This window comes from Salmo salar, chromosome 07 (genome assembly GCF_965601325.2).
Source record: "Salmo salar chromosome 07, fSalSal1, whole genome shotgun sequence".
Taxonomy (NCBI): Eukaryota; Metazoa; Chordata; class Actinopteri; order Salmoniformes; family Salmonidae; genus Salmo; species Salmo salar.
The window spans coordinates 28,288,220-28,316,167 of record NC_138297.1 but is presented as its reverse complement, the minus strand read 5'-3'; the positions used below and the strand labels follow the sequence as shown (position 1 = coordinate 28,316,167).

At 43.7% G+C, this 27,948-nt stretch overlaps 1 protein-coding gene across 6 annotated transcripts; it reads right to left on the bottom strand.

The window, feature by feature from the left end:
• Positions 1-22: 22 nt before the first annotated feature.
• On the bottom strand, positions 23-26,065 carry LOC106609016 (rho guanine nucleotide exchange factor 11). Of its 6 annotated transcripts, XM_045721776.2 has the most exons (43): positions 25,979-26,043; positions 23,816-24,105; positions 20,919-20,933; positions 20,306-20,397; positions 20,115-20,219; positions 19,967-20,016; positions 19,782-19,839; positions 19,431-19,624; positions 19,161-19,232; positions 18,683-18,790; positions 18,503-18,551; positions 18,376-18,413; positions 18,164-18,259; positions 17,930-17,998; positions 17,720-17,824; positions 17,512-17,610; positions 17,196-17,238; positions 16,980-17,076; positions 16,703-16,825; positions 15,428-15,451; positions 14,956-15,085; positions 14,562-14,655; positions 14,353-14,382; positions 12,998-13,127; positions 12,690-12,893; positions 12,490-12,540; positions 12,248-12,396; positions 11,764-11,904; positions 11,408-11,484; positions 9,596-9,721; positions 9,395-9,512; positions 8,991-9,139; positions 8,520-8,595; positions 8,093-8,275; positions 7,731-7,812; positions 7,493-7,573; positions 7,313-7,371; positions 7,009-7,179; positions 6,664-6,897; positions 4,681-4,779; positions 4,041-4,372; positions 3,757-3,889; positions 23-3,563 (listed from the first exon to the last, which is right to left on the bottom strand). In XM_045721776.2, exons 2-43 carry the CDS (start codon positions 23,848-23,850, stop codon positions 3,523-3,525), a joined length of 4,362 nt encoding a protein of 1,453 aa, XP_045577732.1. In that variant the 5' UTR covers positions 23,851-24,105; positions 25,979-26,043; the 3' UTR covers positions 23-3,522. The 6 variants fall into 6 exon arrangements, with proteins under 6 accessions (XP_045577732.1, XP_045577733.1, XP_045577734.1 ...); XM_045721777.2 differs by having other exon boundaries at positions 23-3,560; positions 23,816-26,065; XM_045721778.2 differs by having other exon boundaries at positions 17,930-17,989; positions 23,816-26,064.
• Between the last annotated feature and the right edge of the window lie 1,883 nt (positions 26,066-27,948).

Genomic DNA, 27,948 nt, shown 5'->3' with positions numbered 1-27,948 from the left:
TAGGACTCAAGTTCCGCTCCAGGACTTTCAAACAGTTCTTTTTAATGTCACAAAACACATGAATCTGAAACATGAGTTCATTTTCCTTCTGTGCAGCTAACAATCTCACCTTTTTCTAAAACAGGGGAGAGAAAATAACTTACATTTTTTTTGATCGAATCTACAAAAATAAAATCAAAAAAGAAAGGACTAAGGCTTTACAGAAGAAAAAAAAGATTCACATAAAACAAGGTTGTGATTTCTATATTACATGAGTGAACAAGATTTAAACAAGAGAAAGGATCGTTAAAGACCTCTGTATGCATACAGTAGTTTGCACTGTGCAGCAGTTTGCTGTGCAACATTTGACAAAGGGAAGAAACATCAGTTCTAACCTCTGTATGAGCGAGGTGCGTACACAAACTCAGACTTCCGACAGAAAAACCCCAGTATGAAAAACCTTAAAGATGCTAAAAAAAGAAGAAGAGGTAGAAAGTACAAAGATGGAGACTGAAAAAAAATGCTGCTCAAGAGGGTAAGTGAATGGAGAGATGGACGAATACAAAAGTCAGAAAGGAAGTAAGAAAATGTATGAGAAAAAGTCTGGAATTGTCCACCATGCCAAGTTAAACTGAAAACACTGCATACCCTCAGAAATCCCATTACACACTATGGTGTCACTCACACACATTGTATGCTGCTGATTACACACTTGAACAAGGGATTACATAGGGTTAACAGACTTCCTCTCCCAATAAATACATGTCTGTGCAGAGAGTCTCTCAGTTCAAACGTATGCTACTTGGTATAAACAACCATCCCTTCATGTTTTGGTGTGACAATACGGTAAATACTACTCACGGTATAGTAGGGAAGAGGGGAATTCACAGTATTGTACACACCCAATACAGTAGAGCATTCTTTAGGGGAAAAAATGACGACATGATAGACATCTGGGTATTCATTGAACAGGTTTCCTTTTTCGTAGTAGTGATCCCTGTATGTCTAGGAGTAGTGGTGCAGAAGACGACAGCCATTCAGTAGAGAACAGTGCCGTACTAGTGTTGTAGCCATTAATATGTCGCCGCTACAGACAACCCATCCTGTAGCTTAGCAGCTGTACAGAGATACAGGACTGACTGACCCGACCAACATCTTGGTTTTCCCAAAACAAAACAACAAACACCTCTTTCTTCATGTGTGATTACGAAACGTATATTACGCATAACATGAAGAATATCATGAATGAATGATGCTTGTGTATGTTGATATCTTTACTCTTTATGACCCATTCCTTCCTCTGGGCCCAGGGAAATAAACCTGAATATATATATATATATATATACACACACTAAACAAAAATATAAAACGCAACATGTGAAGTGTTGGTCCCATGTTTCATGAGCTGAAATAAAAGATCCCAGAAATGTTCCAAATGCACAAAAAGCTTATTTCTCTCAAATTTGGGGCACAAAATATGTTTACATCCATGTTAGTGAGCATTTCTCCTTTGCCAAGATAATCCAACCACCTGACAGGTGTCACATATCAAGAAGCTGATTAAACAGCATGATAATTACACAGGTGCACCTTGTGCTGGGGACAATAAAAGGCCACGCTAAAATGTGCAGTTGACACACAACACAATGCCACAAATATCTCAAGTTGAAGGAGCGCGCAATTGGCATGCTCACTGCAGGAATGTCCACCAGAAATGCTGCCAGATAGTTTAATGTTAATTTCTCTACCATAAGCCGCTTCAAATGTCATTTTAGAGAATTTGGCAGTACAGCCAACCGGCCTCACAACCGCAGACCATCATGTGTAATCACCGTCAACGGGGAAGCTCATCTGCATGCTCGTGGTCCTCACCAGGGTCTTGACCTGACTGCAGTTCCGTGTCGTAACCGACTTCAGTGGGTAAATGCTCACCTTCGATGGCTACTGGCAAGCTGGAGAAGTATGCTCTCCCCGGATTAATCCCAGTTTCAACTGTACCGGGCAGATGGCAGACATGTGGGCGAGCGGTTTGCTGATGTCAACGTTGTGAACAGAGTGCCCCATGGTGGCGGTGGGGGTTTTGGTATGGGCAAGCATATGCTACGGACAACGAACATTTTATCGATGGCAATTTGAATGCACAGATACCGTGACGAGATCCTGAGGACCATTGTCGTGCCATTTGTCTGCCATCATCTCATGTTTCAGCATAATAAAGCACGGCCCCATGTCGCAAGGATCTGTACACAATTCCTGGAAGCTGAAAATGTCCGTTCTTCCATGGCCTGCATACTCACCAGACATGTCACCCAATGAGCATGTTGGGGATGGTCTGAATCAGCATGCATGACAGCTTGTTCCAGTTTCTGCCAATATCCAGCAACTTCACACAGCCATTGAAGAGGAGTAGGACAACATTCCAGAGGCCACAATCAACAGCCTGATCAACTCTATGTAAAAGGAACTGTGTCGCGCTACATGAGGCAAATGGTGGTCACACCAGATACTGATTGGTTTTCTGATCCACACCCCTGCCTTTTTTTTTTTTTTTTTAAGGTATCTGTGACCAACAGATGCATATCTGTATTCCCAGTCATGTGAAATCCATAGATTAGGGCCTAATGAATTTATTTCAACTGACTGATATTCTTATATGAACTGTAACTCACTAAAATCTTTGAGATTGTTGCATGTTGCGTTTATATTTTGGTTCAGTGTGTGTGTGTGTGTGTGTGTGTGTGTGTGTGTGTACGCATACACACACACACACCGTTCTTCGATTGGCCTCCATGGCAGGCATACTGTAAAGCAACCAGTAGTAATGAACTACCATCTTGGCTCAAACAAGGTGCAGCTTTGACTCACAATGGAGCCGGTGATCTGTCCAGTTTCCAGTCCCTCACTAATCCAATCCGTTGTGGAGTATGGATACGTGACAGATGATGTATTGTGGGTAAAGTGCTAGGGTCCTTACGTTGTCCTGTTCATCTGTCACTTCTCAACTCTCTCCCTTGAACCATCACTACTTCTTTCAAAGTATACTAACTTCTCCTTCAAATGTAACCAACCTTACTTCCATCCAACATCTCATCCATGGCATTATTCCTTGCCAATTTAGATTCTGCCCACTCTCCACTTTCATTATGATCCATTTGCTTCTTCACACATTTCCATCACTTGTTCTCTACTTCTCAGTCTCGTCCTTTTTTTGTCCTTCATCTGTCCATCCTCTCGTCCCTGGACTCCCTCTGGCTCCACAGAGGTCAGAGTTCACCCTGAACCCGTGTCGGGGGCAGATCCTTGGGTGTCAGGGGGCCGGGGCCATCAGTCCTGCATCACTTCCTGGTCTCCCAGGACAACACCAACGACATCACAGTACTTCCTGGATCCTGCAGTGTATGCTAGGATTGGGCTGAGGGTTAGGGGTGTGAGACGGGGGGTAGGGGGTAAAGGCTGGGGTCCCAGTCCATCAGTGTGTGTGTGCGTATGTCTACGGCAGAGCAGGGGTGAGTCTGTTAAGAATTCCTCATTGAGATAACATCTTTAGAATCCAGTGGAGAGGATCTCAGGCTTAGCTGGCTCTGCTGGACAGACAAATAGAAACAGAGAGAGAGTGAGAGGCTTATCAATAACAGAACTCAGAGAATTGATTTAAACCCAAACAAAAACAACAAGAACTGCCCCCATTGAATTTCAAGGTTTGAGAAATGCCTTTGTGAAAAGGTTGTATCCAGACCATATCTTTCAACACATGGTGGGAATGACCCTTGACCTCACCATCCCCTGGGTCCCGGTCCAGAGACGGCGTCCTGATGACAGTTTCCTGGTTGCGAGGGAGGTCATCTGACTCCTGATTGACAGGCAGCTCTCTTAGTGTTTTCAGCAGCTGGTGATGAGCTGTCTCGATGTCCTGTTGGGGTTATGGGGGGAGAAAATAACAAGTAATAGTTAGCATGGAAATAATGTCAAAATGTGTTTTCAACTGAGTGGGTGAGTGGATTCTCCTGTTTCCCATGTAATATAGCATGTCACATCTGTGTGTGTGTGTTTAAACGCCTTACCCTCAGCTTTTGCAGCTTGCTCATCAGCTCCTCGATTGTGTGGAAAATCTCATCCACGTGTTTGATCACATGGCTCTGGAGGACCTTTTGTGATTGGCCAAGCCCTACCTCCAGCCTCGGATTCCCTGGCTCCGATTGGTCGCCCGCAGACAGGGTGGAAGAGACCTGCCCTTCTTCCTCATGATGCTGTATGTTTGATAACATCACTTCCTGGTCCAGATCAGGAAGTTCAGTGGAGGTCAGGGTGGGGGGACCAATGACCTCATCTGTGTGACTCTCATCCAGCAGTCCGTCTCCCTGCTCTGTAGGCATCACCAGGTAGAACACGTTTCCTACAGCACAGTGGAATTAAAGGCGACAGTCAATCTTCATGGTGAATTGACAGTACAGCTGTGAAATCTTATACTATGTGGCTAGTGTGCTTGCGCTCAGTAGGTATGAATTGGAAAACATTTCAAAATGGAAAAATTAAAAACGAGTGGACAAATTTAAGGCAGACCCAAACTATCTGCGTTTCTAAAATGTGCTCTGGACACGACCCTGGTGTAGTAATCACAAACATTCTCAGAGAGCCAGGGACCTAAATGGAAGATATTCATAGGTTTGAAGAGGACAACTGGACTGTCTACTGGAGCATTACCCCGTACACTGGCCCCGCCTCTCGGCTCAGGTGATTGGTCAGAGTGAAGGTTGACATCAGTGATGTCATCAGGGATAGAAGGAGAGCCCGCAACCACAGCTGTGCATAAGAGGACAGATGGCGTGAAAGAGAGAGTGTGTGTGTGTGTGCGCGCGTCAGACAGTATACATTTATGTGTAGGGGAGCATGGTAGTGTCATGGGGGTGAGAGTTTGAGTGCAAGTGAGGGAGATGTGATATTGTACGAGGGCGTGAGAAGAAAAAGGAGGGAAAAAGCAAAACAGAGTTGTGGAAAGAGGCAGAAAGATCAGAAGAAGAGCACCCGACCAATTGAGTCACAGAGCTTCGTGAACATGTCAAGAGAAAAGAGTGTGTATTATCAAACAATTAGAGGTCATTCAGTGGAGTCTAGGGCTGACCCCATTTAGTTCGATTATTTGGTTCGAAAGGCTGTTGGTCGACAGATTCGAGCAGTCTAAAATATTTAGTTTTTCTGGCATGGGACACCGTCTGATTCACGCCTGTCTCAGTGGACTAATCCATTGGCGGCCACGGGGATGGCACACCAGTATCACCAGCAGTACATTTACCGTTAATTACCATCAATGTTAATGGTAATTTCTGTTCATAAATTCAATATATTATTACAGTCTTTTACCGTTCTCATTGTCGGAGTGGACACGTTGTTTGCGGACCACACTACCTAGGCTATACTTGTGAGGTGTTTTGGTTTATTTCGTTCCATTTTGGACATGCACCTGATTATACACAGAAGTAGGCATTGGCTACCTGGCCTGCGCACAAATGTAGGCCTATAAATGTGCCCTATTGGGGATCTGATAGTATTTCTGATTGTCTTAACTGACCACCACTGTAGAACTTCAAAGTATTTTTTTCTTAACCTCAAACAGCAAGTAAACAAAGTCTGTTTTTACAACCATTGAGAATGACAATAGCTCCTCGATGTAGCCTATTTGAAAAATCTTTCCAGCCCTCTCCCTTTCAATAACCACTCAGCATGAAAGGGGGGAAAAATGTTATGCTCTGATTCGGTGGCAACGTCATAAAAATAGGCCTACCTGATTACTTTTCATCCCTTGCGCAAATAGCCTACAACTATGTCTTTCCGAAGTTCACTGGAGCGGGAAACACTGAGGGCCCAGAATATTTCATAGAATGTTGCAAGTTTGCTAGCACAAGCAGGACCCAAGTTAATAGTTTCAAGCTCCTTGCTGACAGGCAATGTGTAGCCAATGTGATTTATAGGATTTATTATTATTTTATTTTTTTAAAGCAGGATATTTTCTACCTGCAGGCTGAAATGTTTTTATTTGTTGGCTTTATGCAGGCATTTTTTTTTTTTTTTTAAACATAGTTGGCAATGTCAATAGAAGTTACTTTTATAATTTTTACTAAGCACATGATGATTTAGAGATACAAAGACTTTATTATAAAGGAAATGAAACCGTTCCACGAAAAGGTGCAAAAATCAGAACTGCCATGCACATCAGTAGAAATGGTAAGATAAATTGCCACTCCAAATGGATAAGCTGGCCGACCCCCAGTGTAGTCTATCAGGAGGGTGAACGGCAGAATCTGTGAAGGCCAGCAGCAGACTGTTTTTTGCCTTCTTCTGGTTAGGCTAAATTTATCTCTGGCTCCCTCCAGTCATTTGTGTGTCTTAATTATTTAATCAAAGTGTCCTTAAAGCATCCGACAAGCTCAGTACATATAGTTGATTTGATAAAAAAAAAAAAAACACAGGTTGTGTCTATATATGGAAAAATACACGGTTTTAAAATGTCAACCAATTGATTGGTCGAAAGAACAAACAACTAGGTTGACCAATATTTTTTGGGGGTCGGGGACAGCCGTAGTGGAGTCAGACTTGATTTGACCACAGTAGACACCAAGAAACAAGCAGTCATTTAAATAAAACAGCCAAAGTTATTAGGTTGTTGTCTACACCTTCTGTCCCCATTACCTTTCCTCACAACATGTACACTGGGGGACCCCACCTCCGAGGGCGGGGCTTCTGAATGCTCAGCCTCCAATTGGCTGGGACTGGCACTGAGGAGAGACTCAGAGGACGCCGGCCTCTGTCTGTCATTGAGCGGGCTCCTCTCATTGGCTGTCTCGTTTGTGGGCGTTCCGTCCGAGTCGTGACTCCACCCAACTTCCTCAAAGTTGTGGAAAATCAGCTGCTTTAGCATCTCCACTGAGACAGAAAGAGGAATTTAATAAGTCGACAGTTGATTATCAAACAAACATATTCTAGTGACGCAAAAGTATATGTTTAAGTCAAAAGGTCTGTCTCTTTCAATCTCACCGTCTTCAAGAGCTGCCTCAGCCACTCCAATTTGCCTCTTGCCGTAGTCCCGCCCCTCACTGTGGAGGAAAGCCCCTGATTGTGCCGTTGGTGTGGTGGGCGTGAGCTCGTTGTCCTCATCATTAGGAGAGTTTGTCCCCATTGAAACTGCCTGCTCCGTCATCGAGTCGTCTAGGGAGATTAAAGATAATCAACATGGTGAACGACAGAGAATGATACAGAATATTACTGTATAGAAATGTACTCAGTCTAAATACGATCCACTCCAAAACATATGTTCCCTGTCTGACACAATATCTCTTACCTGATTGGTAGACATGACTGCCAGTTGAGACAGGGGACGCATTACCAAGACTCGGGGAGCTGAGTGAGTGAGTGAGAATTTAGTCTGGGCAGTTTTGTTTAGGAACAACATAGTGAATAGACTACAATGCCATCTTTTCAATGGTAATTGATAGAAACAGGTCAGCTTAGGGATACTCACGAAATAGGTGTGGATCTGTTATTGGTCAAAGGTGAGGAGCCAGCAGCCAATGAGATGGTCTTTTCAAGTTGGTCCTTCCAGCTGTAAATAAATAAGACTTAAGAACCAAAGCTTTTCCATGTGATAAGCAAAATGCATTAGTTAAAATGCTAATGATGATAACTCTTATGTATATTATCTGTAAACTGGTGGACTATAATAGTCCTAGTATAGATATAGCTGGTCTAGATGTGCTCACATGTTTTTCTCTGAGGACGTCCCAGCTACCAGCTCGTATATCTGTTGCTCTGTTGTGCTAATGACGTACAGGGCCTTGTGGTCTGAGGAAGGAATCACACATGATGAGTGACAGCTGTCAATCATTCAAAAAGCAAATCACAGGTTTTTGTTGGCATCTCATAAAGGTCTGCATTATCGAAGAGGCATCACTCAACCATGAATACCATGTAATGATCATTAAACAAAGTATTGAGATCGTACGTTCTGCTATTACAGATGTCTATTACAATGTTGTTACACCATTAACAGAAAACTGGTGGTTACATCTAAGCCCAACCACTGACTACTCCACACTGCCTCTCATAACCCCTGACCTCTTACCTGTGGCCACAGAGCGCACCAGCAGTGAGTCCAGCTGGACCACGGGGCTGAAAGAGGCCTTGGTATCCCCGCTACCCCCACCTCCTCCCCCCAGCAAGCGGGACGGGCAGCGCAGCAGCAGCCGGTCGTCTGGACCTCTCTGGAGCAACACCAGAAGGTCTGACAACAGCAGCGCCTGGATCTCTGGGAGCGGCAGGGAGAAACAGAACCACATTGTTAGAACCTTCCGGAACAATGCTAACAAAAACCTGGTGGGAAATGGATGCAAGGTTTGTAGAACATTTGCAACCCAAAAGAGACCAGTGGGGCTTATTAGAGTGTTGATTAATTTATTTTTTATTTAAGTGTTGATTACAATGACAAGGGGGTTTGACTAGAGACTGTATGAGGTTCGACTCATTAGTGGGGTGTGGTGGGCTTTTCTTACCCAAGGTTTTGTCTTTACTGACTTTCCAGGTGAGAGGACCCTCATGGATCATTCTCTTACTGGTCAGGTCCAGACTCTGAGAGGAGAGACAGAAGACAAAATGGTAGACATCAGCATCACCATAACAATATCGTTGGGTATGTCCAAAAAAAAACATTCCTTATCCCAGGTTAAATTACTCAACTAAATATTTCAGATCTACGCGGAAGTCTTTATTCTCTCTCTATGCGGAAATCTTGATTCTATTTATCTTTATTCTCCTGGAGGGTCGCCCGTTGAATTGTCCTGGGGTAAGGGATGTTTTGGGGATTTTCAAGTCCCTCAGTCGAGCACCCGATTCCCTTTTTTGTTTAAGCTAGACTGAAGCACGTTTGGGTACACCTTATCATTGGGTATGTGTTGAAGGAAAAATCAAAACTTTGAGAGGAATGTAGGATAAGGAAAAATGAACAAGGTCAAATTGGGCAGTACCTTGAACTGTGGCGTGGGGTCCAACCTGCGCTGGTATTGGTTGAGCCGCTGCCGGTGTTCCGTCTCCCTGACGACCTCGTTGACGGCCTGCAGTATCCCCCGGCAACAGGCTTGAGCCTGTTGGAGAGGAGGGAGGTCTGTGGAACCGGCTAGGGGAAGAGAAAGACGTTATTCCAAGTGACATCAAATAAGCTTAAAAACCATAGCCAAAGTTTGAGTCAATAGCTAGTAGCTACTGGTCTGCTTCTCGTTAGCTATTACGTGAGTGAGCAGTTACTGAAAGCCTTTCATCAAAACAAACAAGGTTACCAAATCACCAAACAGTAACATAATGCTATGCTATAGTATGTTATACATTATCCACTGGTACATCTGTCTGTGTGGTAGAAACCTATCCTACTTACCCTCGGTGTGTTTGAGGATGTTGTCCAGTAGCAGAGGGTACTTGGTGAGTCTCTGCGTCTCAGACACCAGCAGATCCTTCAGCTGCAACCTCCTACAGTGAGGACTGGCCTCACACTCCTGTTAACACATCAAATCAACCAATACATCAATCAAATCAATCCATGAGCAGAGAAGCCATTGCAACTGTGTGCGCGTGTTACCTGGATGATGTGTGCGAAGCGGGGATCTTTGCGCTGTTTGTTCTTGATGAGCTCCAGGGCCTGAGACTGCTGACTGCACAGGTGGGACGCCTGCTCCTGAAACTCCTCCCCCGCCACGCCCTCAAACTACCAGAAAGGTACACACCGACGCCCCATTCAAAATACACCACAATTATCCCTAGGCATTTTTTTTTTCTTTCTCTGATTTAAATCTATTTGGCAGGTATTAGCAATAGCAAAGTCTTCAAACTAGGAATGGGCATTTGAAGTTGTTTCACTACACAAATAATATCAGCCATTTTTTCCCCTCAGATATCCGTACAGTAAAAACAAAAAGCTCTACTTTATTGACCAATCAGAATGATGTTAGGTGCCACAACCGCAGATAGTGCGCCATTGTTTTCAGGGTGCTATTCTGGTAGTATTTGGCTAACAGTAGCCTAGGCTAAAAGCAACAGTGAAAGAGAAGTCTGATGTTCGCCATCATAGAACTGATTCGGTTAAAAAAAAATATTAAAAAAAAAATTACGGTGAGAGTTTTGCATTGATCTATGCCAGGTTTTGTGGACCCGCCGTTGGTGAGCGCCTGTAGGCTAATCGCTGTTTGAAGTGGGGGAAAATAGCATACCATTGTCAGGGCAGACGGGAGGGCTAAATGCACTATGATAGTAAAAATGCCTTTCCATTTAAAACCCGACCCCATAATTAGGGTTGCAAAGCTACCGGTGATTTACCAAAGTTACCGGGATCTTCTGTGATTTTGCTAATGAATAGAAATGTTACGTCAATCTATGGTAATTTATAATTGAATGAATTAAAACACATTCATATATTGTATTCGTTTTTCATATCTGTGTCCATATTGTCCATGAGTTTCTAGTAGATGGACCATATGGTTCAAGAGGGGGGAAAAAAAAGACTAATGAAAAAAGCATCTCATCAACAATTGCATTATTTTCAATCAACTCTGCAACTCTTCCAACGACTGACTTCCTCCACAACTGCCACCAGTTTGACGCCAAAAAAAAACCCATTGACGACGAATACATATTGACATAGTAAAATAAAAAAGGATATTTCATGCTGAAACCCTCATATTAAAAACCAACGGTATTCACTAAGTTGGTGTATATTTATGATAATGATCTACAGCTTTGTCATTCATTTGATTTTACATGTGATAAGGCCACACAGAGGGCCAGAGTTAGGCACCAGTGATACTATGAGGTCCCCAAAAGGGCCACTAGAGGTCTTGTGATAAATTACATTTAAAAAAACAAAGTTACCAAAATGCTGGTAGTTGACTGGTCAAATTTGAATGTTTCCAGCAATCCTACCCATAACCTATGAGAAAAATCACTTCGTGTAAGAACTGTAGTCTATATTTAGTGTGCAACTGTAAACAACGTACTGTCAAAGCAACGTGACATCTGAAGCTGCGGTAGCTCAACGCGCCGTACATAAACGCTACATTCTAAAGTCTGCTGTTATATTAAATTAAGCATTTCAAATGGCACGGTATATCCTTGTGTGTAACAATGTAACATGGACAATTTAATTTAGAAACGCTTTTTCCATTGTTAAAAATAGGCAACAAAAACAACAAACACATTTTTTTTTCACAAGTGTTAGAATACTGACTTCCGTTCGGATATCAGGATATTCGATTAACCCTGCCCATCCCTACTTCAAATTGACACGGTTAACAATGCAACACAATCCATCTCACTGACGAAGATTGGGGGGGGGGGGTAGTAAAACAAAGATGGAGAGAGAGAGAGACGAAGGGATGACATGGTTAGTTAAACTCACCCTGGCCAGCATGATGTCGCCGATGCCCTGAACGATGGGAGATTCTCTTCTCTTCTTCATGGCTTCGCACAGACTCGCTGTAACACAACAACATTGGAGCAACATTGACCAAAAAACAATATCAACATTGAGCATAAGCATCAATGACACGGACTGCCACTCAAAGGCAATGCTGAAACATTGCTTCTCTACCATGCACCAACTAAAACCATTTAAACATATGACATTTACAAAGCAAAGCCACCCAAACGGAGAACCCCTTTTATGCGACGCGACCTTATCAGGACTTGAAATCCACATTGCTTGGATACATATTGGCAGGACTGAGAAACACGCATAGACACACAGTGACTGACCGTGGAGCTCGTAGACCTGAGGCAGGTTGGGGAAGATGCAGGCCAGCTCGTCAGAGCTCAGAACACACCTCATCTTCTGGAAGAACACCTGATCCAACACCCTGAGTGTACGCAGGTGAGACGCCTCCGTCGTCAGCAACTCTGATAAAGGAAGGGGGGGGGGGGGAGAGACGAGACTAAAAAGGGGTGTAAATATAACCCTCTCCTCTAATTTCCTTCTGAAATAACAGTCCCATAGAGGCGGGTGTCTGATAGAATACCTTGGGCTTTTCGCAGCCATCTTTAGAGAGGACAAGGCTTACGTGTTGTATATACACGGGGTGATTTCATGTCTTAACTAATCTGATAGACAGTGGTCTTTAGAGGATACGGGCCCAATTATAGATGTATAGCAATGTCACGTGTTACTCTCAGCCTTGCACATTCCTCTGTTTCTAGCCAAAGCCTGGTCAATCAGTGTTTTTTTTTTGTTTTGTTTTTTTACCGTAGATGACAGCCTGTCTGTCCACCTCTCGGGGACAGAGAGTAGCCAGGACCTGCGGGGCCACCGTCTCCTGCCAGTTGTGGCTGTCCACCACGTCCTCCTCTAGGGCTGGGGCGTCAGGGAGCAAGGCCACCGGGAACTCCACACTCCTACAGACAAATACGCACGCGCACACAGATTTTCAATACACTTACAAGTCCCTCAACAAAGCTTAACACATTATAGTAGTAAGGTTGACTTACTTTCTTCTGGAAGACCGAGGGGTGTACGGAGGGGTGGGGTTCTCGCAGGATCTGAGGAGAACAACACACAGATTTGCTTTATATTCAATGCTGCTGCTCAACCAGTCTCTAGGAGTATGGGATTCATAGTTCTAAGGGTGTGTGTGTTTGAGCAGTGTGCATGCTCCAGATCTTGGATTGGGTGTGTGTTGTAGTCTCACCGTGCTGAGCTGCTGGAGGCAGAGGAGGTGCTGTGGTGTAAGGGTCTCAGGCCCGGCCCTTCACCCTCCTCTCCACAGTCCTCCATGTCCACATCGCTACGGGACCGAGGTACTGTCTCCGCCCCCGAGGACCCGCCCCGCCGACGCCCCTCCCCCTGCGCCTTCAGAGACTCACTACGAGCCAGACGCATCGACACCGTGGGGCTGAGAGAGGGAGAGACACGAATCAAACACATGCACAGGTTTGAACACACTAAGAATTTTGCACAAGGGTCGAGACACACACACACTCTCCCTCCATCTCTTACCTGTCCATGCTGTCCTCTCCCAGGCTACTGGAGGACAGTCTCGGAGGGTCTCCCTCGGCCCCCTCCTCCCCGGGGATCTCTGTGTGGTTCTCAAACTGCTGGATGATGTTCCTCACACTGCCCGGACGCACTGAGGAGAGGAGACAGGAGACGCACAGAGAACAGGTACATAGAACATCAATCAAACGTAAATTTATAAAAACGACATACACCGAGTGTACAAAACATTAAGAACGCCTTCCTAATATTGATACAAAAAAAAAATGTTATACTTCAGAACAGCCTTAATTGGTCAGTGCATGAACTCTACAAAGTGTCGAAAGCGTTCCACAGGGATGCTGGCCTATGGTGACTCCATTGCTTCACACAGTTGTGTGATACACATGGGAACGTTATATAGTTATTCACACAAACAGGTGCGCCTGGCACCAACTACCATAACCCGTTCAAAGGGGCACTTAAATATTTTGTTTAGCCCAGTCACCCTGTGAATGGTACACATACACAATCCATGTCTCAATTGTCTCAAGGCTTAAAAATCCTTCTTCAACCCGTCTCCTCCCCTTCATCTACACTGATCGAAGTGGATTTAACAAGCGACATCAATAAGGGATCATTGCTTTTACCTGGACAGTCTATGTTATGGAAAGAGCAGGTGTTAATGTTTTGTACACTCAGTGTAACTCAGCAGTTGTCAAAAAGTGCTTTTACAGATACCCAGCTTAGACTACAGAGAGCAAGCGATAACAGTAAAATATGTATGAACGCATGACTAAGTCGCTTTGGATAAAAGCATCTGCTAAATGGCATTTATTATTATGCAGTGCCTTCAGAAAATATCAAGTATATTATTGAATCTGCTTGAAAATCTGTCAAGACCTGAAAATGGTTGTCTAGCAATGATCAACAACCAATCTGACAGAGCTTAAAGAACTTTGAAATAAAAAAATGTAAACGGGCAAATGTTGCAACAAAGAGAGACTTACCCAGAAAGACTCACAGCTGTAATCGCTGCCAAAGGTGATTCTAACACGTATTGACTCAGGGGGTTGAAAACTTACGTACTCAAGATAGTTATTTTTTATTTTGTTTACAAATGTTCGAATTTTTCTTCCACTTTGACAGAGTATTTTTTGTAGAATGTTGACAAAAAAAAAATAAAAAAAATCGACAATTGAACCATTTGAATCCCATTTTGTAAGCACAAAATTTGGAAAAAGTCAAGGAGGGTGAATACTTTCTGGAGGCACTTTATATTAATGCTTTAAAAATGAGCTAAGAAAACACGGAAGAAAAAAAAAAAAATCAAAAAGGAAAGATCTAAAATGATTTAAAAAAATACATAAATGATATACCTTCAGTGGGAGACAAGGGGACATGGAACGCTGGAAAATCAAAGTGAACCAAAAGAAACAATGAAATCAGAACGATGGAAAAGTCTTAGATCAATCATTTTAAATCCTCTAAAACAAATCAATAAGACTGAAAACAAAGGATGAGGTCAATGGAATTCAATTATACTGTTAGATGAGAACAAAAAGTGTGTGTGTGTATATATATTTACTGGACTGAGAGGTGCTCCTGGGCTTGCCGATATACTTCAGGATGGGGTTTCTCTTCCTGTCCTCTCCATCCTTCTCTTTCTTTGAACTGCTCAGCTGTAGTAAACATAAACAAAGAACACCACTGGAAAATAGGATAAACTGGTGTCGAAGCAAAACTCCCACAACGCAACGTTTCATACCCTATAACGATGAACGGTAAGACAGAGGAATTAGTCCGAACACGTGAGACCGCTCGGTTGATCATTACCTGAAGGTTTGTAGCCTATGGACTACATGCTCTGCCAATTCAAAATAGCCTGAATAGCTTTGATGTTTCAATAAATATGACTGATAAGAGAATTACAAATCCATGCGTCGGTGGAAGACAAGAGCCCTGCCTCCTCCCCTCCTTACCTTCTTGGTCTTGGGAAAGAAGGCGAGCCACTTCTCCTTCTCAGTGCTGAGGCCTGGGAACACCCTGGAGTCCCTCAGCTTTATGCCTGAGTGACGGAGGTACAGCAGCACCGCAGAGGCTAGACGAGAACTGAAGAGGGGAGGGAGAGGGAAGGAAAAAGAGGGAAAAAAGGTAGAAGGGGGGGAAAGAGAGAAGAGAGAAAAAAGGTGGAAGGGGTAGAGCGAGAAAAGGAAAAGGAGAGAAAAAAGGTAGAATGGGGGAAAGTGAAAGGGGGGAGAAGACACACAAAGAAAGGGGAGGGGAGTAGAGAGGGAGCAAAAGAGAGTGAGAGAGAGGGATGGGAAGAGATGAAGGGAGAGCGAAAAAGCGAGAATGACAGAATTGAGGGGCATCTCCATGCCGAACAGAGTAGTATTGTGAGTCAGTCATGCTCCAGCAAACAGACATGAGACATGCGCCGGCTTTTATTACCTGCTCTCCTCTTCGTGCTTCGAGCTGCAACACACAGAAAAACAACCATTAGCTTATTCTAAATCGCTCGCCCTTTTGGCCTTCCACACAAAATACATTTTTTAAATAAAAACTTAATTTTTATTAGGTCTGGGGGTAATTTCTGAAGAGTCTCGCCCCAGTAAAACAAGGTAACAAAAAAAAATCCTCACTGAGAAAAATCAAGGCAACCTATTGAGTCACACCTGCTAGCAATGAGTCATGTGATGGGACTGGGTGGGTGTGTTTTAAAGCATCATGTGCCTAGGCGGCCATGGCTAGCCTGCTGAAGCTCCCAGTGATCACACACTGCCCTTTGGTACGGTGCAGTGAGAGGTTGAGCTGGCGGACTCACGGTCACGCGCTCCAATACCGTTTTATTGGCCACCGGGCGGCTACAACGGCTGACCCGTTGCTAGGCAACCGCCGGGTTCAGTGCTCTGATGGTTACAAACAGTGTGTCCCACTGCAGCTCCTGTTGTGCTTTGCTGACATTGAATAATCAAGAAAAAAAGGTAAGCGCAACACAGTATCATCCTTCGTATTGTTTGAAGCTATCATAGTATTGCTATTTAAAAAGTGGCCCTGAAAAGCTTGTGGCCCTAACATATACTTAATATACAGTGGGGTCTAAAATGATTGACATCCCTGTTTTCAATACCTTTCATACCTCACCGTGCGAGGACACAGACTTTTTAGAAAATGTTTTACGAGCTGGAGAACACAATAGGAGGGATCTTACACCGTTCCTTCATACAGGATCCTTCCAGATCTTTGAGATCCTTTGTCTGCGCTTATGGACTGCCCTCTTCAATCAAACCACAGGTCAAACCAAGATCCACCACCATTTTTTTTTTTTTTTAAACAGTAGACGACGTGATGTTCTTTTCTGCTCGCGCGTTCTCATTTCGACGCCAAACCCACCACTGGTGTGCGTGACCAAAGAGCTTAATTTCCATGTTATCTGACCAAAGCACTGGTTCCAATCCAAGTGCATTTACAGGTGTCAGATGACATGAAAATAGAGCTGTTTGGCCACTCACACCAGCGGTGGGTTTGGCATCGAAATGAGAACGCGCGAGCAGAAAAATATAGCCAACTTCTTTTACACAATCATTTTTGCTCATCTTTATCAAGGGAAGCAATAACTTCAAACCGCAAAGTATGTATATACTGTACTTCAAACTCCAACTCACAGTACCTGGCCCTTATAAGATATACTTTACGTATCATATATCGGTAGACGTTCCAACTCACAGTATTTCCCAGAGAGCAGTGACCTGTCTGTCCACCACTAGTCTTTCCTTGGCTGGGTCTCCATCCAGCTGCTGCAGGTCTCCCTCTCCAAACAGAGAACCCAGACCCATCATCTGCTTACTCCTGCACACACACACACACACACACACACACGCAATACAAACACAATTAACACACACGCTCACACAGCCATTTTCTGCATTTACCACAAGCCTCAAGGCACACCTACGGTTTCATACACACACACACACACACACACTACTCAACTAGGCAGTACCTGTAATCCTGTATTTGGTCCTGAATGTCAGGCAGCACCTGCTGTTGGAGCTCAGAAAGAGGTCCCCTGATGTCCTCCTGGGCATGGAGACGACTCTCTGGGACAGGACAACACCACCAGACAGTAAGACTAACCGAATAACACAACACAGTGCATTCATAACACAAATTGCCCAAACAGTGTAACAACTGTTGACCTATGTTGAGAGTAACTTACCTATATCGGACAGGTATTCTTCCCGTACTCTGATTTTCAATGGCTGCAAAAGGGAGAAAAAAAAACATTTAAGGATCCATTACATAGCCGAGTTCAAGCTTTCTTTACAATCTCTCAAGATGAATCGATGGGCTGAGTAGCAGGGCGGAACAAGAATCAGCCCCCCCCCCCCCCCCCCCCCCCATGGCATTTTATTCATTATGATCCAGAAGTCCAAACTGATCCTAAATTAGCACTCCCACTTTGAGATGCTTGATACCTACAGGCCCTGGTCTAACTGAATGAGATCCATTAATTGAACCAATGAGAGACATACAGCATCAGGGTCCAGGAAGTGGGAGCAGATCTGTGGGGCGAGGGCACGGGCGTCTTTAGGGCTGGAGCCCAGGTAGGCCTCCACCGACAGGTAGAACAGCTGTTGTAAAGACACACACACACACACACACACACACACACACGATTCATTCCCATGTAAAAGACATCAAACTACAGTAAATAACAGTATTCAAGGTCAAAGCACTGACCAGCGGATTGGGATCCAGTAGCTGGCTGAAGAGGTATCTCATGAACACGGTCATGTGGGCCGGTCGCGACTTGAGAAGTTCTATGTCCTGAAATGGGCCGTCCATCTGGGGGGGGGGGGGGGGGGGACATTAACACAGTTAAACATACCTACGTGAGACGCAGGGTAGTTAGATGAGGTAAGTGATGTTTGCTGATGAGGACCATCTCACCTCATTGAGCGGATAGCTGTCGTCCTCTTCCTCCTCTTCCTCCGGGCCAATGATCTGAGCCTTCCCAGCCTGACAAGAGGCACATCATGATGATACGAGTCAAATAGAACTGGCATGCGTTTTTGTGTGTAGGAGACATTGTTCACCTCACTAAAGGGTAGACCACAGGTGTCTGCAAGTGTGTCTGTTCTCACAGAATCGGTGTGTGCGTGCGCGCGTGTTGCTTGGTCTCACCGAGTCGGAGAAGGTGTGTGTGTCGGAGCCCTGTCTCCGGTAGAGGGGGGTCCTGAAGGAGGAGGTGGAGGGGGAGGAGTGGGGGCTCTCACAGGCCTGAGGGAGGAGGAGTGAAAAGGACTATATCTCTCTCCCTCATTCACTTTCCCTCTCTCTGGGATTCTCTCTCGCTAATGAGTCATAAATAAAGGACGAGTGCTAACATTACTTACCTCAAAGTCTCCTTCACTTGAATCCCCCGACAACCGACCTGCAGAAACATCAAGACAGTACATACATTTTCCTCACACACAAAAAAAACCCCACAAGAATCATTGACAAACAAAATCCCATAGAAACCTTCTCCTGCTACTACATAGCTGGTCACAGCTTCCAATCGAGTTCCATCCTTGAGAGACAGAGAAACAACAAAGATGTTAAACTGCGGTAATGACAACGTAATTGATAGTAACTATTAGGTACTGACAGGTTTAGATGACTGGAGTTAAGAGTCTGTTGTCATGCACACAGGTATCTCACCAGATCTTGCTGGATTTTAACCCTGACTTGTTGGGCCCGCCGCTTGGCACTTTCGATTCGCTCCTCCAGGGATGGGGAGGGGTTCAGTAACAGTTCCTCCATCAAGTCCTGTGGGATTGGTCAAAGTGACATTATCAGAGGCGCTGATTGATCAGTGATGAGAACCCCCCCAATGATTATTGGTCTGAATAAAGATCTACTTTCATAAGCAGTGTGTCCTTTCCATTGCATATTCAGTGGGGCACAACATTTTGAGATAGAAATGCAATATATAGAACGGATATGTCTATATTCCAGATGACTGAAAAGTATCCATTCTTAGTGTGTTTGACTGTTTGGAGTAGCAACATTTCCCCAAAGGATTCCGGATCCTGCTTATTACCTACTGATTCCGGGAATCTTCCAACCAAGATTTCTGGAAAACCCGGAAATTTGGGGAAAGTTAACGGAATTTTGCAACCCTGTACGTAACTGTTACCTGAAGCTCAGCCTCTCCCTGTTCCAGCATGTTCCTGAGGATCTGAGTAGCGTGTTTCTGTACGTCTAGGTTCTAACACACACACACAAAAATGACAGAGGAGGAAGAGAGAAAATGCTGTGTTATTAAACTCATTGTCGTTTGACCCATGTTACGCAACATTGCTTGATCATATGGTCACAGAAATGGTCAGGTTTAGCCTACCAGCCAGCGTCTGTAAGTATTAAGGTGACGGTTAAGGTATGGTACTCAGCGATTGAGGGAACTCACCTGCAGTGGTTTGGTGATCCTTTGGGAGGGGGTGCTGGTCAGTCCGGGGGAGAGGGGTGGAGGTGGTGGAGGTGGGGCTTCTCCTCCTAGTGACGTCCGCTGATTGGGTAAGAGGTCAGTGGGGAGGGGATGTAGGGGGAGGGCAGCTGCTGAAGGGGGCGGTCCTTGAAGAGTCAGAGCAACATATGTCCCAGCTGGAAGGAAGGAGAGAACGCGAGAGAGATAGAGTGAAAGAGCAGAGAGAGGACAGGAAGTGACAAGACATATTACTACACCTGAACACATTTCACAAATGTAGGTATCCTAAGCAGAGCCGTCGCCACCAATGTTAGAGAAACCAGTGACACTCACACTTGATGAGCTTCACCACTTCCTGATGAGACATGGACGACACCAGCGAGCCATTGACCTGAGAGAGATGGAGGGATGGAGAGAGGGGATAAGAAAGAGAGAGAAGCACTAACTCCGCTGAGTGTAGTCTGATCACAAAGACATAGATATTGGGTTTGCGGCAAAAGTTTGAAACGAGGTGTAACCTTTATGATTCTGTCTCCCTCGTGGACCCCCGCCTTGACCGCTGCGCCACCTGCATGGAGAGATATATGAGTGACATATGACAGACTGTCCAGGAAGCATGAGAGAAGACGTGTAGAAATGTACGTCTAGGTTTTAGACGGTTCTGACCTGGTCGAACATTCTGCACCAGCTTGATCCTCTCGCCACACACAGTGAAGCCGAACCCTAGCTGGTCCTTCTGTACAACCACACATCTCTGAACCAGACCTTGACCTGAGAGAGGGAGAGAGAGGAGGGAGGGGGTGAGATGGAGTGAAGGAGGGAGGGGAAGATATATCTGTGCTATAAAACCCATGTACCTGTGCTCTCAGTGGGGAAGTCAGCCAGAGGCTCCCTCTGCTGGCCGCTGGAGGTCTTGCGCTCCGAGTCTCCTATCGTCAGGCTGCTGAGCCTGGAGGGAAAGGCAGGACAAGAGAAACGTGAGACACAAATAGGGTGCTACACGATGGAAGGATTAATCAATCAGGATCACACTGGGATGGCTGGGAAGAAGGAGAGGGAGGGAGGAATTCTGGCAGGTGGTGAGGGAGGAACGAGGAGAGAGTAAAGAGGAGCGGTATGGGACACAGAGGCTGCATCTCAAGTCGCCTTTCCCTGGATCCCATCTCCTTGACTCCTTCTCAAGCGTTTTGGAGAAGGTCCAAAATCCTGTGTCGCTCAGACCTTCTTCTCCAACGCATTTTGAAAAGGAGGCGAAGAGAGAGGATGTGAGGTATTGAGGAAAAATGTACTGTAAAAGAGCCAGAGATATCGGTAGAGGAGACCAGGGGTAGATAGATGGAGAGAGTGCCAGAGGTAGGAGGAGAGATCGAGTGTGGGGGGGGGGGGGGGGAGTGGGCGAGCTGGAATCTGTGCTTAGTTTGCCTTTCAGCATTTCTTACAGCTCAAGTATAAACTGAGCAGAAAACTCACCAAGCAGCAAAAGGGCTGAAAACGAGGCGCAAGAGAACAAGAAGGGAATAAGAGAGAGAAGGCAAAAAGGGACCAAGAGAGAAAAGGAAAGGTGGTTTAGAATAAAAGTAGGAGAGTAAAAGTAGACGAGCACTGACAGAAAAACAAGGAGAGTTAAAGAGTACGTAAAGTTTGATGACACCAAGAAAGGAAGCCTGCTGTAGCAGCGTTCTGAACCTCCTCCCCAGGCTGGTAAAACTGTGCTTCAAAGTGGAACTTGAAAGTGGTGTGGTTAAAAAAAAAAATCTGAAGCAAGCTTGCTAAAGTTGTATTAGACGGGACTTTTACGAACTCAATTCTTTGTTTAAATCACTTGTGCTGCTCATGCTCTGAAGTCCACAATGTAGGGGGAAGGTTCATCTAAGGCAGGGATCATCAACTAGATTCAGCGAAGGGCCAATTTTGTACTTGAGCGGGTGGTCAGGGGGGCAGAACATAATTACAAATCATTTATAGGCTGCAAATTGACCGCAAGAAGCCCAAACAGATAGAATATTTGACTAAAACAATCATTTCAAACCTTGCTTATATTTGTATACGATCACATATATTTCTATTATGAGTGGGAATACTTTGGAACAGATTTCCAAAATTGAAATCACTTGGAGCTGATTTGCTGTTTTTTCCTCTTTTTTTAACACAGTCTATTAGGTCAAAAAATTGTAAAATCTTTTTTTTTTTTTGCTCAGAAAACTTGGGGGCCAAATAAAAATCACCCGCGGGCCAAATTCGGCACATGGGTCGCTTGTTGGGGGAACCCTGATCTAAGGGTTATGCTAGATGTTGGACAGAGATCAGCCATAAGGCTTTCATTCAAGTTCCAATCTGAGGCGCTGTGAAACCAGACGGTTAGACAGAGAGCGAGCCGGCAGGTGGACGAGATTAGCAGCGTTCCAACTGCAGATCTACATTAACCACCAACAGGGGCTCTTATTGGACAGCCAGCCTACCTGGGCAGGTGAGAGTGTTTCTTAATGGCTGCCCCACTGTCACATGACACAGGAAGTGGACACAGAGACAACAAAAGTGAAAGGAGGAAAAGGGAAAAATAGAGGTACACATGAACAGACAGAAAGACATGCAAACACATACAGTGTACAAATACAATAGATAGTGAGTCAAAGGATACCACATCAAATGTAACCAGTGAATCAAATGTGATACAGCCCCCTCATAGTTGAGAATAGCCCTTTACGGAATGGTAAGCTCAGGGGATCACAACTTAGTACAACATCCAACATGTATTAATGCGGGCTGGTAGAAGCAATAGGCTAAAGCTAGTAGATCTTTGAACATAATAATCACTGACTGCATGTCTAGCAAGAAGACATCAGGAGAATCAATTGTACAGTGGCAAGAATAAGTATGTGAACCAATTGGTCATAAAATTCAATCTGATCTTCATCTAGGTCACGACAATAGACAAACACCGTCTGCGTAGACTAATAATACATCAATAAAGACATGAAAATGTATAATTGTAACACACCGTGTAAACATTCACAGTGGAAGGTGGAAAAAGTATGTGCACCCTTGGATTTAATAACTGGTTGATGCTCCTTTGGCAGCAATAACCTCAACCAAACGTTTTCTGTAGTTGCGGAGCAGACCCGCACAACGGTCAGGAGGATTTTTGGACCATTCCTCTTTACAAAACTGTTTCAGTTAAGCAATATTCTTAGGATGTCTGGTGTGAACTGCTGTCTTGAGGTCATGCCACAGCATCTCAAATCGGGTTGAAGCCATTCTGTTGTTGATTTACTTCTGTGTTTTGGGTCGTTGTCCTGTTGCATCACCCAGCTTCTGTTGAGCTTCAATTGGCAGACAGATAGCCTAACATTCTCCTGCAAAATGTCTTGATAAACTTGGGAATTCATTTTCCCGCCGATGATAGTAAGCTGTCCAGGCCCTGGGGTAGCAAAGCAGCCCCAAACCATGACGCTCCCTTCACCATACTTTACAGTTGGGATGAGGTTTTGATGTTGGTGTGCTGTGCCTTTTTTTCTCCATACATAGCGTGAGAGATGTTAGCATGTTCCAGAGCTTTCTCTAAGTCTTCAGCTGAAACTCCAGGATTCTTCTGAACCTCATTGAGCATGCTGCGCTGTGCTCTTGCAGTCATCTTTGCAGGACGGCCACTCCTAGGGAGAGTAGCAACACTGCTGAACTTTCTTCATTTATAGACAATTTGTCTTACCGTGGACTGATGAACATCAAGGCTTTTAGAGATACTTTTGTAACCCTTTCCAGCTTCATGCAAGTCAACAATTCTTAATCTTCGGTCTTCTGAGCTCTTTTATTCGAGGCATGGTTCACATCAGGCAATGCTTCTTGTGAATAGCAAACTCACATTTTGTGAGTGTTTACAGGGCAAGGCAGCTCTAACCAACATCTCCAATCTCGTCTCATTGATTGGACTCCAGGTTAGCTGACTCCTAAATTTTGGTTATTAGCCTAGGGGTTCACATACTTTTTCCAACCTACACTGTGGATGTTTAAACGATGCATTCAATATAGACAAGAAAAATACTATAATTTGTGTGTTATTAGTTTAAGCACACTATGTTTGTCTATTGTTGTGACTTCTATGATGATCTGATAAAATTTGATGACCAATTTATGCAACAATTCAGGTAATTCCAAAGGGTTCGCATACTTTTCTTGACACTGTACTTCCTTGATTACTTACATCGTCCCCACTCGTCTCCTTCTCAAAGCGCATTGGAGCTCCCGCCCCTCTAATCTTCTCATCCAATTGCATTTTGAGAAAGAGTCAAGGAGAGAGGACCAGGGAAAACAAGGAAATAAAACAGATTGACCCATCTGTCAGTAGCACCATCATCAGCAATCAGTCCTACCTGTCCAGTGTTGAGGTGGGGGGGCGGAGACTCATGGCTGCAGACGGCTCGAGCGTGTCCGTGTCCTCTCCTCCAGTCCAATGATGTCACAGCAGGGTGACCATCTCCTTTTCTCTTCAAGTTTCTTTGTACAGAGTTCCACAGTGCTTCTGCTGTCTGCCAGTTATGTCCAAAAGTTACAACTCCTCACATCAGCTAGTGGGGAGCGTATTCCTTTCAGAGAGAGCTCCGAGCATATTCCTCATCTTTTCATAGGCAATCTTCAAGTATCTTACAGTAGACAGTTGAAACTGCGCCCCCGGCAAATTGAAACAGTGTTAGAACTATCTAGCGTGACAGGAAAAGTCGAAAAAAATAGCTGGTGGGGGACTTTAAATGGTGTGCTATCTCAAAGCAAAATACATGAAATTCAGGCACCACTGACTGTGCAAAATCTACTGTGTTATTTTCCTTCAGTCTTAAGACAAAGTGTAACTACATAGCAATGCCAACAACAAGCATATCAATACAAAAGTAAAGACTCTTTTTTTTAAGGCTTGTTGTTGTGTTTACAGTCCTACCAGGAAGTGATAGCTTGCACAATAACGTTGTAATCAAATGTCTTAGTGACAGAGTAATACCAGTTTGTCAACAGCTCCTGTCCTATTGTATTTGTTTTTTGAGATAATAGCTAGTAAACATTCTAATTAATTACAATGCATATGCATTTCCACTAATATCCCAACATTAGCTTAAACTCATTAAAATCTAAGTAATATGGGTCTATATAAAGATTTCCTCCAGCTTATTATGTTGATACTTCCAATCCAAGTAAAGTCAGCTAGACAACTGTACTCGCATTATCCTCAGTAAATTGGTTTCCATCCCTTGTGAGCTAAATTTAGTTACAGAATCCTTGAGGCTAGTTTCCTGGAGTGGCTCTTGGAAGAGCAACAGTAGTTGATCTCCGTGCACGTGATGATATTCGACTAGTCTTCCCGTTATCTGTGTTAAAACTTGGCCAATGTTCGATGTGGTGCTGTGAACTGTTCTAAGAATCGAGTTAGTGCAACATTTAAAATGGACATAAAGTATCTTCGAATGGCATGCATTGGTGCAGCATGATTACCTAAGTATCCCTCAATCGACTGAGAGGAGGCTATCCGCTGTAAACAGGATGCATTCTGACCTGACTGGACTTTCCACTGCAACACTACACCACTAACTCGTAGCTATACACTGGAGCCTGTTTAATGCTACAATATATAGTAATGCAAAGCGAACTACGATGTAAGGGCTAGCTCCCTAACAAGCTAGCTAACGTTGACTGGTCAGTGAACGTTGCAAGTAAATGCTCCCGATAAACTTTCCCAAAATTGAAAGAACAATTATATCCACGACTAGCGACTAGTTAGCTGACGTTATTGATATCCAGCATTACATAACGTTAAGCACCGAGCAACGTTAGCTGGGTAGCTAGGTTGCCCTTTACATCAAGTTGGCTAGCTTGCTAACTAGTTAACGTTAGCCATAACGATGGCTATTATTGCTATATATATTTATATATAGCTAACTAAATAAATATTGTTTTGATGCAAATTAAACACTTGCTTTTGCCAACAAATGGGGTCTCTCTGCTGTAGAGAATATTTTGTTGTGATAAGCAAATAATTGCTGGCAGGCTACTAACAAGCTAATTCCGATAGAGGCCAAAAGCCATCCGCGACATCACGTGAAAACTGTGATTGGACACAAGAGCGTTCTCGTCGGCTATGACGCCGACGCGACAGGGAGCAATGGAGAACTAGCTAAAGCTAAACTAGTCTGCCACTCAAATGCATTAGCTAGCTAGCATCTGAAATGCAGACAGAGGCCAGTTACCCCTCTGGAATGTAAAGATATATCCAGTATCCTATTACTTGTACAATCAACTTGGATTTCTTTCTCTCAAAAGACAGTCCATTCGATTCGGCTTAGCTTTATAGGTAGATGCAGGCGACGTCTCTCCTTTCCAAACAACTCGCTTCATGTGATCAAACTGCTGAATTCCATAGGGTGAGATTCCATTGTCCCACACTCCCTCGCATTCCTCGATTAATCCACATATCTGATTGTATGAATAAGTTCATGTATTTAGCTGCAGCCTTCAAGCCGATGATCCATATTATGTTGTTATCCACCCACCTAAATCCAGTAGCAAGTTCTCCTCTCCCATAAAGTGGTGGTTGTGTATGGAAATCACACCATTCCAAAGAGCAAGACAAACAAAAGAGACGCCACCAACTGGTCGGATTCCAATATTGCAGCAGTCCACACAAAAATCCCCAGAATTACCAATTGTGTGTGATTGTGGCCAGCAATTAGGGGCGTTCCTGCATGTGGGTATTCCAACATCTGCATGAATAGAATATGTATTATTAGATCAGTGGCGAACCTTAATTTTTTTTGTGCATGTTACTTTGGCATTAATACGTGTCACATATTAGTTTTTAAAAGAAGATGAGTAAATAAAGCCGGATACAAATATGGTAATTTTTTGCTTTCTTGAGTAAGGCAGGTCCAAAATGCAGGTGTTTCAGCCTAGCTCAGTGCTTTCTGGGGTGCTGGGGCAGCCAGCAGAAAAAAACAGAGCGTAGGGGTTGGTAATGTTATCTAGTTGTACTGTGATTGGCTCAGTGTTCTCTCAGTCATTGGGACACTACATCACCGCAAAATCTACAGGGGAGCTAAAAAAAATCAAGTGCTGCTCTCGATTTTGGCAGTGGTGGAAAAAGTACCCAATTGTCATACTTCAGTAAAAGTAAAGATATCTTAATATAAAATGACTCAAGTAAAAGTCACCCAGTAAAATACTACTTGAGTAAAAGTCTAAAAGTATTTGGTTTTAAATTTACTTAAGTGTCAAAAGTAAATGATATTGCTAAAATATACTTAAAAACTTATTCGGGATCAGTGTCCCTTCCACGGGACGGTTGAGCTAACATAGGCTAATGCGATTAGCATGAGGTTGTAAGTAACCATTAAATTTCCCAGGACATAGTCATATCTGATATTGGCAGAAAGCTTAAATTCTTGTTAATCTAACTGCACTGTCCAATTTTCAGTAGCTATTACAGTGAAAGAATACCATGCAATTGTTTGAGGAGAGTGCACCATTATGAACATGAAAAATTATTAATAAACAAATTAGGCACATTTGGGCTGCCTTGATACAACATTTTGAACAGAAATGCAATGGTTCATTGGATCAGTCTAAAACTTTGCACATACACTGCTGCCATCTAGTGGTTAACATCTAAATTGCAACTGGGCTGGAATAATACATTATGGCCTTTCTCTTGCATTTCAAAATAATGGTACAAAAAAAAAAAAAAAAAAAACGTTATCTTTTACCAGATCTATTGTGTTATATTCTACTACATTCCTTTCACATTTCCACAAACTTCAAAGTGTTTCCTTTCAAATTGTACCAAGAATATGTACATCCTTGCTTCAGGGCCTGACGTACAGCCAGTTAGATTTGGGCATGTCATTTTAAGCGAAAATTGAAAAAAAGGGGCGGATCTTTTTAAGTATCAAAAGTAAAAATATGAATCATTTCGAATTCCTTATATTAAGCAAACCAGACAGCACAACGTTCTTAAAAAAAAAATTACAGATAGCCAGGGGCACACTCCAACACTCAGACATGTTTTACAAACATAGTATTTGTGTTTAGTGAGTCCGCCAGATCGGAGGTAGCAGGGATGACCAGGGATGTTCTCTTGATAAGTGTGTGAATTGGACCATTTTCTGTTCTGCTAAGCATTCAAATGATGGGGGAAAAAACTATTTAGAATAAGGCTGTAACCTAAGAAAATTTGGAAAAAGTCAAGGGGTCTGAATACTTTCCGAAGGCACTGTATCTACCGTAACTTTGAGTGGACTGATCATGTCAACATCATACTTTCAAAATCTTAGGTAGCAAGCTCGACAAGCAGTCATCATCATGAATCAAGTCAACAATCTACTGACAAATCCATTTCAAACCTTGTCATATGAAGAGAAAGTATAGATAAAACATATCAGCGCTCATCTGCCATTGGACATAAACATTAGGCAACAAATTGTAAAACGCCAATTCAACAATGAAGGATTTGGAAGGAATCAGTGGC

Excerpts from the sequence above, each read along its gene's own strand:
- LOC106609016 (XM_045721776.2), bottom strand. The coding sequence starts at position 23,850 with ATGAGTCTCCGCCCCCCCACCTCAACACTGGACAG. Across the intron at positions 20,220-20,305 it reads CTTCCCCACTGAGAGCACAG|GTCAAGGTCTGGTTCAGAGA; the intron begins GTACATGGGTTT and ends TCCCTCTCTCAG. Across the intron at positions 9,140-9,394 it reads CATCCTCAAACACACCGAGG|CCGGTTCCACAGACCTCCCT; the intron begins GTAAGTAGGATA and ends CTCTTCCCCTAG.